Here is a 15,909-nt window from a genome sequence, read left to right on the forward strand (position 1 = left end):
GCCACTTGAACCACCTCCTCTTGGCCCACCTGGCATCGCAGCCTGGGACACGTGCCTGTTCCAACACGAGCCAGCAGGTCTGTCCCTGCATCTCTTTCACACGCTGCCAAAAGCAGCATTTGATACATGCAGGGAAAACCCTCGGAGCACCTCGTCCTCTCCCAACGGACCCTCTGTGCTGACCACAGCCAGTTCTGAAGGAGCACTGATTTCCCTGCCCTTCCCCAAGTTACTCAGCCAGCACAGTCTGAAAGACTGGCCCAGCACAGCAGCTGGGCATCCCAAGGCACAGCACGGCCACACTTGGACCACCCAAACACAGAGCGGATGGGACGGGCACAGCTTTGCTCAGATCTGCTCCAACAGGTGCTGAGGCTCAGTACCCCTGTGCTGGTTATATTAACAGTATCACTGCAAACCATTTGTTTTATTTCACTTCTTAACGCCCCGCGCAGGTCCACAGGGACAAGTTAAAGCCAATTGTTTTCTGCCGTTTAGGCAAATGGCATTCCCGCATTTTGGAGATAAACACCATAAATAAAATACGAGGCTGCCAAGCTGTCACTGAGCATTACTCCAGCAGTGACATCCCCAGGGAAGCAGTCACGCAGCGATCCCTCCCAGGGCGCTCAGCCACCGCCATAGCCGAGATCCCACAGAGAAGCACGGCAGGGCCTGAAGTCATATTTTATTCCTCACATCAGGAGAGAATAATTGAGAGAACCGCACCTCACTCCAAGCCCAGAAAGCACTTCAGCTCCTTAAAACTGTGCAATTCACCGTAATTTGCCCAGGATCCAAAATGTCACGGCACAGACACAAGAGCAGAACTCACGGACTCGCTCATCCGAGAGCCGTGATTAATTTTTTCCCCCAGAAAGTGAAGCAGCCAATTGCAGAAAATCGCCGGAATAATTTTCCGGAGAGCCATAAGTCCCATGAGTCAGCCCTACCCGCAGCGAGCCCAGACCTGGGCTCCAGATCATCGCTCCCGGGGAGAGGAGGAGACCGGGAGCCGGCCGAAGGCTGTGGAAGGCCAAGGGACCGGGCGGCACGCGAGGGATGCGCGCGCTTCTCTTACACGACGCTGCCATCGCCGATTAGCTCAAGTCGCAGGGCTTCCCCGGGGCCGAGGGCCTCGCACGGGACAGCCGTTGGGAGCGGCACGTTCCCTGGGCTGGATGGGGGCAGAGGGCAGCTCCGCAGCCCCGGCGGATGGGGGAGGGACGGGCGCCGAGGGCCGCCTCGTACGGCAGGCGGAACCCGTCCCGCCGCCTCGGGGCCTTGTCGGGCGCCAGCCCCGCGGGGCAGCGCTGCCACAGCGCGCGAGAGAGAAGCTCAGCCGTCGCGGGACCCCGCGGCCACCCCTCCGCGCAAGCAGGCGCATGTAGGTCGGGAGACGGCACCGCCACCGCGCCGCGCTGCCGTCGGGCACGGCAGGAAAGGGCCCCACGGCGCAACCCCCGTCTGCGGGCGCCTCGTGGGCGCCCGGCTACAGGAAGGGACAGGAGGCAAAGGATGAGAATTTCTCCCCGCTAAGCGGTCCCAGGGCGGGCCGAGCCGGGACGCAGGATGGGATGCGGAGCTCTGCCGCCCGGCGCTGCAGTTCGCCCGGCGCTGAGCCGCCAGCACCGCCCGGACAGCGCGGCATCCGACGCGGCACCGCGTCCTGCCCCACGGGGCGGGAGGGCACGCGGCTCCGTGACACAGCGCAGCCCTGAGACAGCGAGCAGAGCGAGCGCAACAAAAAACACAAACGACAGAAGGGTGGGCGAGGGAAGCGGAGAAATAAAGGTGCCGGAGCAGCACACGCTCCGGCAGAGCGGGGCTCGGGGCAGCGCCCGGCGCGCAGCGGCGCTCAGCGCTCGGCCCGGCAGCGGGACGGCGCTCCGCTCGCGGCGGGCCCGGCCGGAGCTGAGGGGCATCGGGAGCATCCGCACGGCTGCTCCGGGCTGCGACGCGCGGCAGGTCACACAGCCTCGTTTCGCCAGGAGCCTCGGCTCAGGGAGACTTCGGAGTTTCCGCATCGGCCGGGAACGGCTCTGCCGGGCCGCTTCTGCCCCGCTGGAAAGCGAGCCCGGAGCTCCCGGCCGCCCCAGCCGAGGGCTCAGCCCGCGCCCCTCCGCGAGAGCCGCTCCTCTCCCCGAAGCCGCCCGTCCCGCTCCCCGCTGCCATGGTTACGGCGAGGAAGCCGGAACCAACCCGAAGAGCCCCAACTCCGCCCGCCCCGCTCGGTCACTCACGCCGAGGGGCACGGCGCTCTCCTCCCGCCGCGCCTCCGGCCGCCCCGCAGCCCGCTGCCCGCCGCGGCCGCTACCGCCGGCGGCCGCCGAGCGCGGCTTGCCGTCCTGCCATAAGTAGTAGAAAGTGCCCAGGATCCAGGCGGCCGTCAGGATGGCGATGGCATTTGCCCTGATCCTCCTCATGCCGAGCGCCCCGCGGAGAGCCGGGCTGCACCGCCGCGCCGGGTAAGGGCGGCCGCGAGCGGAGGAAGGCGGCGGCGGCGCGGAGCTCCCCCCGTGCGCTGCGATGGAGCCGCCCCGGCCCGCCGGGTCCTAACGCCGCGCCCCGCCCTCCCGTGCCCGCCCCGCCCCGCCCCGCCCCGCCCCGCGCGGGTCCTGCCGCGCCGCGCGCTGCGAGAGGCGCGCGGTTCGTTAGCGGTGCTGCCGGTGCGCTGCCAGGGGCGGTGCGGAAGTGCGGTCACTCAGCCGCGCCCGAAGCGGGAGAAAGCGCCCCGCCGCCGTTTTACCTCACGGCGCCCGCGCTTCGAGCGCGGCCGCGCTGTAAGCAGCGACGCCGCCTGTCGGTGCCGCCTCCGACGGGGGCGTACGATGAATATCGGCGGCGATAACGCCCCGTTTCCTGACACGGGTGACCTGAGAAACGTAATTATAATCGACGGAACAAATCAAGATTGTGCGAAGCTCGCGCAGCTGCGGAGCGGTGCCGTTACCACCGCCGCCGGGTTCGGCTGTTACTCCCGTGCGGGAGCGCTCAGCCTTACTTCATGACGGACGCGGCAGCGGGATGGCGCATCCGCGTTTGTCTGAAACGCGAACGTGGGGTCTGTCTGGAGAACAGAAACGGTTTAAAGAAAGACCCCCAGAGTTTAGCTAACGGTGCTTAAAGAGAACCCATCAGAGGGGCTCGGGGGCCGGAGCGGGTTCCTCCGCGCTGAGGAGCGCAGCCGCATCCTCGCCGGGCAGAGGTTCCATCGTCCCAAGCCGCCCCAAGCCGGCCGCAGAACTTGCTTCGAAAAGCCTCTCCGCAGCTCCTAGCTGTGCCGTATGGGTGAAAACCGGCCCCAGCTCAGGGATTTCTCACAAGGCTACTCCTAGCGAGCTCCTTCTGCACGGGCAAAGCGGGGTAACAGGGAGCAGAGGGCAAAACATCGCTGTCTGAGCTTGCTGCCGTCGGTGGCTCCTTCCTCCCCCTCCGGTCCCTCCCTGGACACACCCTCTCTGGTGAAGCTCCTGCCCGCTCTGAGCCGGGACGGTGCTTCCAGGTGCTCGGTTAGGGGGTAGACGTGGGTCAAAGCGATCCACCTTCTGAAGGACTCAGAGCTCGGCCCTGACTTCAGCCCGGGAAACTCCTGGAAAATCGAGAAGAGAGGAATTCTTCATCCCGCTGGGCACAAAGAGCCACAGAATCCTTCCCCCATAGCGAATGAATGGCAGCTCTGGCGGTCTGAGCACAGCACCTCATGTGCTCTTCACCCAGACCCACACGGTTCCTCCGTGAGCCTTCAGACACGTCAGCCCCACTGCAGAGCCGAGGAGGCAATGTCTGCACCACCGTCCAGCACTGCGCGGCTTCGGAGGAGAAAAATGTTCCCTGCATTACTCATCTGAGCTGGCCAGACTCCTAAAACTGCCCCAAACATCTGAAAGAGCTTTCTCATGCTGGTCAGAGGGCGTGGGTTTCTGGCAACCCGTGTTGCTGCGCCTCTCATCGCCCATCACCCTGCACATCCTTGGCCTCAGCCACCACCACAGACAGAGGAGGTGTGCCTGAGCTCCGACAGCTCATCTTAACCGTGGCCTGCAGCCACTCATCCCCGCAGGCACTATGAACAGCTCAGACAAACTGTGTCCCCAGGAGCACCTCTGTCCTTAATTTATTCTGCTGCCCGGTCAGAAGCAGCACAGGGGACGGATGATTCCTGCGTTTAGCAGAAGATGTGCTGCCCAGCATGGCACACATGCCAACGAAGGACAGAAATGCCTCCTGGCCTCTGGTTGCTGGCCGATGTCCAAGCAGCATGGTGGCAGATGGCAACGACCCAGGGCAGAGCGGAGGCAAAGAGCACACAGTTAGCTGGGAACTGGGATTTGAACTGCTTTGTATTAAACCGTACTGGTAAACATTCTTTTAAGTGCTGTTTAAGGACACCGTGACCTCAGTTATCTTCATGAACCTTTTCGTTAATGAAAATGAGAGCGGAGGAATTCTCAATAAGAAGTAATTAACTGTTCTACAGCGCACTTGTGCTTATCAAGAGAAACATCTGCTGAAGGCTAACCTTGGCCACAGCATCTCCTCTGGCAGTCTGAAGGAGCCCGGCAAGTCTTCAAAGAGGGTGACCGGGGACTCGGGATACCGCCTGGGGAGGAGGTGCTGTTAACCCTCTCAGAGCCAGGTAACCCATCTGCTCACCACTGCAGGAGCTGCACAGCCGCAGGGCTGGGCACAGCCTCAGAGAGGACAGCGGTGTTACCTTCACCACCATTCCTCAAGGCTGCTTTAGCGGAGTCAGGGCAGAAGGAGGCACGGGAAAGCACCACAGAGTCATATGCACGTAGTGAGGTCTCCACCGTGTAGAAGGAATAAATATTTAAGTAGAAATAGTTGTGTATTAATCCAGATGATTAAACGAGAAGCTCCACTAACAATTGGCCTGACCAGCTTTACGAGTGACCCGAGTTTTCGTTCTCTCTTCTACTGTTCCCATCATCTTTTCTCATCCCTGGCCACGTGCTTCTCTTACTTGCTGTATTTGAATCTGAATTTTTTCTAGGACAGGGATTTATTTCCCACCTTGATGGTAAAGCACGTAGCTCTTTTATTGTGCTCAGAATCAATTAGCAATGAAATCCTTTTATTACAATCTGATGACAATTTGCTCTCCTTTATTGGCAGCACATCACAGCTCTGACTGTGACCTGAACAGCAATTTAATCCTCATAGAAATTCTAAGCTTTTAAGGCTCAATATAGCTATCAGGTTGGTGTTCATAACAGCCCTTTTAGCTGCAGAGCAGAAGCAGCTTGCAGTGCTCATCTGGCAAAGTGATGAAGTTCCAGCCTCTCGCTACAGAGGAATTCCAGACAAAAACACTGCAGTCTGGGAAGTAACCCATGAAAAATATCCTACCCAGTTTCTCACGCATCCCATAAGAGAGGCTTCTACCAGGCGCAGCAAGCTGGGTTCAAGTCGAGTGCACTGAAATACGCTTAGTTTTCCTTAGAGCCACAGCAACGTACTTGGTTTTGAAGCTCCGTCACTGGAAATAACCTGGACAATTAACAGAAAACTTTTCAAAACATTTCAGTCCTGGCACCGAGCGTGAGAAAGCCCAGGCTGAGGGGAGGCCAAGAATGGGAGCCGTGGACCTGGCGGCCCAAGAGGCACCGCAGCGCACCAGACTGCCTCCATGCCCAGCCAAGGAGCAGACCATGTCCAGGGGGGAACTGGGAATGAAAAAGCCAAGAAAAATGTCGGAACCCAAAGGACATGAGGAGCAATTGCCCATCATGTTAGACTGGAAAAAAGAGCAGAGAAATCCTAGGTGCTTGTGCTTTCCAGCTCTCTGAGCTGCCAGGCAGAAGGATTTGCAGATGGCACCAGCACTGTGGCCGCTCACAGGGCAATGCACGGTTGTCAGTATGGCATTGTATCTGACTTGAGACTAAAGACCACAACCTGAATCTGGCAGTATCCCTTTCCATCCCCTTAAGTAAATTGAGAACTATTGAGAACTGTTGGTGGTGGGTGAATGGTTGGACTGAGTGATCCTGTGGGTCTTTTCCAACCGTAGTGATTCCGTGATTCTATGATTCTATGAAATAGTGATGTAAGTTGTCCTGACCTTCCATACACACGCCACTATCTCCTTCTGGAGCTCCCACAGAAACCAACTCAGTGTCATCACCTCTACTCAGTGTCTCCACACTGCCGGCCCTTTCTGAGTCCTGGGGCAGGCAGATGGGGCTCCCTGAGTTTCAGATCAGGTCCTGCAGAGCAAAGAGAGATCTGGGGGTGAAAACCTGAGGGCAGAAGTTTCCTCTGAAGCTCTCCAAGCGCTGGTGTCTGAGGAGACAGCGCCACCGAGAGCGCACCTGACATTAGAGAGTGTCTATTACAAAACATCCCAAAGGGCTGCTAGAAGTAGTAGTATTTCTACCTGTTATTCCCTATGGGATCTGTTAGAGGACCCGCAGTCTATAACCTTTCTGCATCTGCTGGCAGCAGAAAGAAACTCTGCATTTAAGAAAAAAAATGACCCCTTGTTTTTCTGGTAATTACCTCCTGTACCTGAGCGTGAGGGTTGGCAACAGGGAGCTGCCACTGCGGGAGCACAGCAGCCAGAAATAGAGTGAGAAATGGGAGAACTGCTAAAGCCACCACATGCAGAAGTGATACTATTTCATCTGAGATCCTGCGTGCCTGCAGAGACGCTCAGCACATCAGGGCAGCTTCTCAGATGCAGAGATACATCATCACTCGTGCAAATGCGTTTCACGCACTCAGATCCGTTTTTCAGGCTAATTGGAGCTTCCAGCAGATACCGACCGCATCTCCTGCTGCTGGCTGAGGACAAGGAGACCTCTCCCGCAGGAGCTCAGAACCAGCACCAGCCTGACCGTTTCTGCTTGAAGGTCACAGCGAGATTAAAGGAATGTGCCATCTCCAGCAAATATGTATAATGGCTTGTGCGTGCAATTCCTCTGCAAACGTGCCCACTGCAATGCACTCTTCTCCGCAGAAAGAAGATGAAAGATGTTGTATGTGACAGTCATAATCGCACTGCTTAATGCAACACTAAAGAACACTTCTATGTTATTTCATCGCAGTGAAGCCCACGCAGACAAAAGCAGCCATATCAGTAGCCCCCAGTCCTGGGTTTCACAGCTCCATGCAGAGCTTTGTGCAGCCTCAGCCTCTCAGGAAGCACACTGCCATCCATCAGCCTGACACCAACCTTTAACGCTCCATAGCTTTGCTCTTACTGCTTCAAGCTCAGACTCCACTGTCACAGCACCTCAGCCACACACCGAGCTCTCGTGCACCACGTCTTTGCCTGGCAGCCCCAATCCCATTCCTCTGTAGATGGGAGGAGCTCACCCATACCCAGCATCTCTGTGCAGGGACACATGGCTGCAGGGAGCTACGACTGCCTGAAAGGAGGTAGGAGTGAGTGGGGGGTCAATCTCTTCTCCCAGGTAACCAGATGAGAGATAACAACATTAAGTTGAGCCAGGGGAAGTTCAGGTTGGATATTAGGAACGATTTCTTCTCAGGAAGAGTGGTAATACACTGGCACAGGTTGCCCAGGGAGGTGGGGGAGTCACTGTCCCTGGAGGTGTTCAAGAAATGCATAGATGTGGCACTGAGGGACGTGGTTAGTGGCACGGTGGGGATGGCTGACTAGAAAACTGTAGAGGTCTTTTCCAACCTTAGTGATCCTGTGAAAAGGCTGATTGATACCACGGACACTTAGCAAACACAGCAGAAGGAGGGCAAAGCTCCAAGAGCAAGGTGAGGAGTGCAGTCAAAGGAGGGGAGGAGATACCAGGTTGTCTTTATGTCTTCCTAAAGGGAGGAGTTCCGTGGGAAGCAGCTGTGGCTGAGGACAGGTGTCTTGTAGGGGTGTTTGAGCTCAGCTGAGCTGGAAGGATGGATTTACTTTGATGGGTTTCCAGCCCTCAGACTGATGCACCTCCACAAAGATGACCTAGGTTAGTGCATTTCATCTGGTTTATCTTTTATTTTCTGCTCTCCCAGCATCACATCCGCATCCATCTCCAAAGGCTGCCATGCAGTTCCCCCGTACCAGGGCTTGCTTTGTCTGGAGACAGGCAGCTGCTCAGACTGTGGTGGTGGTGTTGATTCCACTTTCCCAGCTCCGGCCCCCTTGATGCTACCCTCACCCCATCCCTGAAGGAGGACTTTGAAGCTTAACTTTAAAATTCAATTCCCAAATGCAGGTTTTCCAGCTGTCCCTCCTCTCTGTGTCACCCCCGAGGGTATTCCTTCCTCTTCCAGCTTTTGAAGTGAGACCAAGTTTTGGATTTGGTTTGTTGTACGACAGGGAGATCTGATTTCAGTGAACTCTGCTCTGAAGAGCGGTGAGAGGAGAGAGCCACGTTTCACCTCTCCCAGCTGGGGCAGAACACACTGCAGCTAACAATTTTCAGCAGTGATCCGAGTCTAAGCAAGCCCTTCTGATGCTTGTAAGGGAAAACCTGCTTCTCCTTCTTAGGATATCAGTAACAATGTTTGTCAGAAAGGAGACATTGAAAAAAAAAAATGAAACGTGGATATTTGCAGTGAGTGGGAAAGGACATCTGTTCTGCTTCTCAGAAACTCACAGCTGCTTTTTAGGGATCCGAGCTTTCAGAAAAGAGCCTTGTGACACTCTGCAGGACCAGTATTCCCTATGGGAGCTATAGGAAGGAGCAACAAAGCATTTCTTATATTGATAGCGCTTGCTTAGGGTCTCCATGACAGGCAAGCCGTGGGGAGCAGGAGCAAAAGGCTGTATCACGAAAATAGAGGTGACCACAAAGAGGAGGAGCTCAGCCCCGAGGACTGCCCCCTTACTCCTTGGCTCCTGAGGCAGATGGCCCACCGTGGCATGGTGGCACTCCAGCACCCGGTTCCTCTGCAGGTTCCTGTGTCTGAGGCTGCTGGGTACAGCGAGGCTCCAGGCTGCCGGCAGTGCATAATTGCATCCAGCCAAGAGCCCGTGGCAGGGATGTAGATTTAATGCCTTTTATTCCCTGTTTTCAGAAAATAAATGCATTTACTCATTGCATGTTTTCACTGCTGACAGAAAGAGGAGCTTGTTGATACACAAGCAACGCTGCTTTAATATACTGACAGCATTAAAGCAGTACAACTCCCCCAGGATGGACACAGCTGCTGGATCTGAGGTGTTTATAGCACTGCAGTGCCAGGGGAATGAGCTATAACCATATAACAGCCTCTGTACCACCCCCCTACCCCCAACAGCGTCAAATCACATTCCGGTTAGATAAGCAAACAAGAAGTCTATCAGAAAATCCACCCCCAATCAAAATAATAACGAGCAGCACGTAAACAAGACCTGAGCATGGTTTCAGCAGAGGCGATAAGGACCCTGGATTCCTTCTGTGCCCCCTTTATGCCATTTCTGCAGGGCAGCAAGGCCAGCACGGCCAGCACACACACACAGAGGGAGTTCCTATCCCTCTACTATGCACTGTAACTGGGAATTGAGATCACAGCTCTCTGACACCAGTCCCCAGCACCTCTGGATGTCATTATCACCGCAGCTCACCAGCAAACACAGGATGAAGGACAGAGAAGCATGCTGGAGCAGAAAAGTGGGATTCCGCATTAAATACCAACACGGGTTGCTCCTGTAACTCTGAAGATGCATTCACATCTTTTTGCCAAAACCATTCATCTCAGATCTGCCAAGTTTGGCTATGTTTCTCAGTGATAGGAGACTTGCTACAAAGCACACCTCTCCCCAGCTCCTCTCAAACAAATAATAGCACTCGATTTTCTGCCATCCCTGAAAACACAGCGTGTGAAACACAAACTGCCTAGAGAGAACCGAGCTCTCACCACTGACTGTAACGGCCAGAGGAATTACCTTAAACCAACCAGATCCAGGCTTCCACCCAGCACAGCCCTCCTACAGCCCCATCCTCACCCTCACAGGCTGTTAGGGGCACCATTCCTGTGTGCCTTGTGCACAGCACCACGCTGCTTTGGAAATTCCCTTTCACTGTGCTCACCAGGCTTCTCACTTCATCTTTCTTCAAGGTAAAAGCACAGTGCCGGAGGGACAGAAGTGGAAATGGCACCCCGGCTTTACTGGCACCTCTTTCCCGTCTTCATTCTGGCACAGTTCCTTGCTCAGCAGTTATATTTCATTTTCCAGTTAAAAAAAGATACACATACATCTATATTCCAACAAAGAGGGATTTTTAGGAGAATAAGGCCGTAGACGTTACTTAGCCCACATTCTCCCCCTAAATAAGGTTCTGAGGTTTAAAAAAAATGAGCATTTATTTAGCATTAGAAAATTGGTCAGGGCTGAAGGTGCAGTTTCTTCTCAAGGGAGTGGGATTTTTGGAAAGGCACTAAGCTGCATTTTTCACAGAACTCGTTTGGCTCAGAGGTCTTTTTTCCTTTCTTAATTGTGTATTTATTTTCTTGGCAGCACCTGTCTGGAGGAGCAAAGCTTGGTGTTAAGACGCAGGGCGAGGAGCGAAGGGGAAGAGCGCACGCCAAGGTCACATCTGCAGCAGCAGCGACGGCAGCTGCACAGCAGCGATATTAAACCTCCCTCTGGTGTAGGATACACACACAGACACTTCTTAAGAGCAACAACGATCCACATGAATTGGAGCAGTCCCCAGAGGAGAGCTGCGTGGCTGGCGTGGCAGGGGGTGACTGAAGGGCACACAGTGAGGGTGGGAGCAGCGTGCCCGGCTGTAGATGAGAGATTCTCAGCTTTATCACCCCCAAGTTTGGCAGTGATTTGCAACTGGGGAGACGCTCAGCTCACCGCTTGCAAGGAAGCAGTGTGACCTGTGCCAAGAAGCAACGAGCATCAGAAGGTGGATATTTCAAGTGAGCGGAACGAAGATTATCTACTTTTGTTGCTGCTTTTAAAGCATAGTAGGAGGCATCAGCTCTCCCACCTCTCTACTGGTACTCACTGTACCTCCTGGCTTCTCTGTCCAAAGCTGCTGGGGGCAATGGCACCTTCCAGCAACTCCCTGCGAGCTGGAAACCTCCAGAGAAGCGGAGCAGAGCTGGAACACAAGGAGATAACGGAGCTCGAGCCCATTCAAAGCTGCCCGGGTGTCTGTGAGGGTGTAATGCTCAGCACCATCTAGTGGTCGTCACCTGCGGCTATTCGCTCACACAACGCCACAAACGGGGCCTGTTTGATTTACAGCACTTTTCTTCCCCATAGCCAATCTGTCAAGAGACGTGCAGCCCGCTCTGGCGTTTCGCAGGGCTCTGTAAGGACTGCTCAAGTTCTAATCTCATTGCTTGGGCTGACTTTCCTCCTCGCGAGGAGGAGATGTTTTTCCTAAGGGAGAATATCCGTAAAATAGGGGCAGTCTTTTAAGATATCAGCAGAGCTATTTGAGATACGCGGCTGAACGACATCCAGTATTGGTGCCATTTATCACAGCGGAGCCAGAGGGGGAGAAAGAGAATGTAATGCTGTAAAACATATGGAAAACATTATCCAAATAGCACAAATACGACATAAAGCCACACACGCAAACAGGGCTTGGATTTGGGCTCCCCATAGCCCCTGCTAGACAAGTAAGGATAATGAGTTTTTATTCACAATGCATTTAAAGGAGGCCCCACTCTCATCTTCTCAGCCTGCCATCAGCACTGCCTCTCTGCTTTTATTTACAGCTGAACCTCCTGGGTGGAATCGGAGAACAGAGGAAAAGGGGAGAGCAAGCGACAGATGCCCACTGCTGCAAAGTACCGTTCAGCATCTCCCAAAGGGTGATCCATCAGAAGGGACGTGCTGCTAATCAGCATGAAACCGACACACGTCACATCCCCACAGAGCACAACACAGTGCAGAACAGCTCCGCAGAGAAATGCTTTCTGGGGAGGGGACCTGGACACGCAGCTCTTCCCTTAGGCCTATAGGTCCACCTCAGCCTTTCTCTCATACTTACCCCATTGGTGCTGAGATCCATAAATGTTTTCTCTTTTGCTCCCTAATCGCCACACAAACGTCCCATTTTTAAGTGAAAAAAGATAGAAGCAATCTTTTATATCCTCTATAGCTGAAGCTGGAGTGCTCCTTTACCAGGAAATGGTTTCTTGTTATCAGAAGATGACATCATTATTTTACAGTAAAAGCCTCAGCCCTATTTTATTTTTTTTCAGTCTTCTTTTCTTCCCCCATCATCTTGGAAACAGAACTCACCCAGTAGCTTGCAAAGAGCAATAACTACAGAAAGATGGTTTGGCTCTGTCTCCTGGAGACAGGCACTACCAACATAGCATCACTGACGAAGTTAAGACAAACTTCCTTCCCACAGTCACCTGCAGCTTACAGTGCCATTCACAGTGGAAGAGCAGCCTGCCTTGAATGCAGGGGATTACGTTTCATCCACACCTTTCTGGCTTCCTCCCCACTAAAGTTAACCATACTGGCTCTCTTATGTCACCCACTCTACCTGTAAGAGCATATAACACAACTGTCTCATTGCTGGGCTAATACAAGAGGGCAAGCTGTGTCTCTCTGGAAAACTCCCAGAGGAAGAGGGATAAGTTGTCTTTGCACTTCTCTCAAAATACCCTCCCCTCCTTCAAAGCAATGTACCCAAGGGTGGGGAAAAGCCCTTATATCACTTACATAAGGTAACATAAGTGTGAGAAAGTGCTTTAAATGGCCCTTATTCCCCAAGAACCAAAGGATACTGGGGGCCGGGGGGAGGATGTGACAGCCTGCAACAGACCGTGGGAATGAGGAAGGCCATTAGGGACAGATGTGAACTACTGTAGCATCACCCCATGCAAAGATGCACCAGCCTGCTCATCTGTGAAGTCACCTTTCAGGACTGCTGTTGTTTTCCTGCTTGGAAAGCAGTCCTCCTGGAGGCCTGAAGGAAGGAGGAGATCCAGAAGCAGCAGTGGAACCAGACCTGCTAGTTCAGACCTGAGGTGCCACTCCATCAGCACACTGCACGCTGCTGAGGGCAGTGGTGGCTCCCTGTCCTCTGCTTGTGCAAAGTCCCACTCCCCAGAGACATTCAGGCCCAGGACCAGAACAACGAGCTACCTTCTCAAGGGTTACCATATTGCCTTTACAGGGGAGGAAAAAAAAAAAACCAATACAATCTGTAAAATGAAATAAAACCTGTTATAGAGAGTGCAGAGTTCAGAGCCTCTCCAGGGAGCCAGAGCAATAGAAATGCAACAGGAAGACAGCTTCCATCCCCAGCATTAATGAGTAACGAACAGAGGAAACGCGAGGAGCCCACGGGGATATGCTGCCTTAGCCCTGTCAGTCACAGAGGGTGACAGCTGAGACCTTTAAAAGCTGTCACAGGAAATAAAGGCCCTCCAAATGCCAATCCTGTCAGCAGCATAATTAACATGTCATGTATGGTCTGTTTGCAAGTGCAGCACTTACTGCAGCTCCAGCTCCAGGCTGTAAAAAACTCCGCTTGCCTGGCACTTCCTGCCCCATGGAATTATGCCAAAGTCACTGCACAGCCAAGAAAAGGCAAACTGTAGTGTTTGGGAAGATAGGAATCAGTTTGCATCCCATACAGGAAGGCAAACCAACACCAAAGGCGCTGTTGTTCCTGCAGCTCCAGAGGAGCATCTCTGGAAACAGAATCCAGTGACACGCTCAGAAAAGTGCTGAGTAAGCCATAAGTGCCAGAGCAGCAAGAAAGACCTCACGGTTTCCTAGCAGAGTTACAAACATTGAAGTTATTTTGCCATTATCCCCTGGAGTGGCAAAATTTCTGGGGTAAGCCCACTGAACTGTAAGAACAAGAGGAAGAAAGCTGTAGCTGCATGGTCCTCTTCCTTGTCACCCCCCCTCCCCACGACACAGCCCTCCAGGCAGCTTGGCAGGGCACAGCCTGGCAGGTTTGCATCTAAAACTGCTTCAAGAAGCCTTGGAGCAAGGGCTTCTAGAAGGTTCTTCGACACAGTGTTGGCATCCCAGGTTAGCCACTTTTGACAGCCAGTTTTACAACAGCAGCAGATCTCATACAGCAGCAGAACCTGCACAGCTTCAAATGCTGCTCAACTGGAAAGGGTGCCCAGGATCAGAGCACAACAACCTGTCTCCACACAGAAGAGCAGCCACAAGATCTCACCTACGTTATGTCTTCCTGGGGTAAATGTGTTCCCAAACTTGAAATAACAGCTCAACTCCTTGCTTTGCCAGAATAAAACCTGACCTTCTTTCAAGCCTTCCTCAGGTCTCGCACAGACCAGAAGGAATCTGACAGGTGCCCCAAGCACATCCATCTCACAAGGACAAAGCACTTGAAAGGGTGGAGGGAACACCTGTGGAGAACCCATAAACCAGGTAGGTGTGAGGACTGCAACAGCTGGAGGATCCTCCTCACTAACCTGTAGGTAGCAGTGAGAGGTAAAAAGGAAACATCCCTCCGTTTCTGGCAGCATACCTCAGGCAAACTTCAGATGATAGATTCAGGTGTTACTGTGAGGAACGACAAAGACGGAGGAAGACATGCTGGAGTAAGAGAAAAAGCAAGCATGCAAAAGAGGAATAAAAGAGCTTGACTAGTGGTAAGGCTGGTAAAAGAGCAGATTTATACTGAATGTAACAATTAGCAATGAAAATGCATACAGAAGTCTAATCTGTAGACAGCCTTTGTCTTCCACTGACCACTGTACATTCCATAGACCAATCAATTCTACAGGGAGGAAACAGAAGTATGTGTATTCTGATAACCTTTCAAGTAATCAGTACATTCTGATCCTCCCAGTAGGACCCCTGCTAGTCTGTAAACCAACAAAGCCCAGCAAGTGCCCTTAGTAACCACACGCAAAATCTACTGAACAGTAAAAAGCAGAAGTTCTATTAAAAGGCAGAAAATTTAAAATCACAATCATCTATAAAAATAATCTATTTCTACACAATAAATATACCATTTCTTTCTTCTTTCAAGTTGACTTAAAATACTCAAGTTAAGGATATCTTACAAACAGCAATGAGGAATCTTAGTTTATATTTTGTGGGAAAGCTTTTCTTGCAAACTCCTGTTTCTGAAGTGATTTGAAAAGAAAAAGGTCTTTTGAGATACCAGGTCACTCAAAGTCCAGGGACCTGAGTCCAATTCCTGTCTCAAAATGCTTTTCTTTTCTCAGTAACCAAAAATGATAACAGCCCTGTGGTCAGCCCTGAGGTTCCTGTAAGGAGGGACAGCTTTATCAGCAGCTCATGCATCAGAACAAAGGGAGAAAAATGAAACAGCAAAGAAGTGAGATGGATAGGTGGTACTCCTGACTGTTGAAAGGGGTTTTCTGAGCCACACAATGAGCTCTCACTGCCTGAAGTCAGCAGAGATAGGAAATAACACTATCTGAACACGTGCTCAAAATGCTTTGAAGTAATACATTCATACCCAGGCTGCTGCTGTAGACAGGAAGGTCTCTCTGAGATTACCATCAGCTATGTGAATGAGCACAGAGATAGTACACATTTGGATAGATTGATTTTTGTTAAGACCTGCCAAGGGCAAAGGAAAGGCATAAAGTTTCCCTTATAATGAGAACGGTCTAATTTGCAGTTCTGCACTAAGAATTATTTATCATGAATCTTTGATTCCTTTCACCCAGGCTGCTACTGCAGCTCCTCCAGGATGGCACAAACACACCATTTCTCCATGGCTCCTCTTGATCTCAAGCAGGCTCTGCTACAGGGGTGGTTTTCACCTCTGCCCTGTGAAATGTCTTGAATTGTCTGACAGCGGAGACCTTCCACCATAAACACAGCAAGTCCAGGATTCTGTCCAAAAGTTGTTAAGAAATATATAACATAGCGTGAAGTATGGCAAGGGTCATACTGAGACTTCCTTACAGAGGCTTATAGAAGTTGAGCACAGTTTCATTCAGAAGTACAATTCATCCCATGCAATCAAAATCATCAAAACCGAC

General features: G+C 52.6%; 1 protein-coding gene and 1 long non-coding RNA gene across 3 annotated transcripts in view; one reads left to right on the top strand and one right to left on the bottom strand.

Moving 5' to 3' along the window:
* GALNT16 (polypeptide N-acetylgalactosaminyltransferase 16) overlaps positions 1–2,526 on the bottom strand; it is a 60,441-nt gene extending 57,915 nt beyond the window's left edge. For both annotated transcript variants that reach the window (XM_015287595.4, XM_001231964.7), the window contains exon 1: positions 2,244–2,526. In XM_015287595.4, the coding sequence (XP_015143081.1) occupies positions 2,244–2,426 (183 nt within the window). In that variant the 5' untranslated portion in view covers positions 2,427–2,526. The remainder of the gene's footprint in view (positions 1–2,243) is intronic.
* Positions 2,527–2,557: 31 nt separating this feature from the next.
* Positions 2,558–12,131, top strand: LOC121113291. The gene is made up of 2 exons (XR_005860555.2): positions 2,558–7,407; positions 10,436–12,131. It is a non-coding gene; the product is annotated as an uncharacterized LOC121113291 (long non-coding RNA).
* Positions 12,132–15,909: the final 3,778 nt, after the last annotated feature.

Source organism: Gallus gallus, chromosome 5, assembly GCF_016699485.2.
Source record: "Gallus gallus isolate bGalGal1 chromosome 5, bGalGal1.mat.broiler.GRCg7b, whole genome shotgun sequence".
Classification (NCBI taxonomy): Eukaryota; Metazoa; Chordata; class Aves; order Galliformes; family Phasianidae; genus Gallus; species Gallus gallus.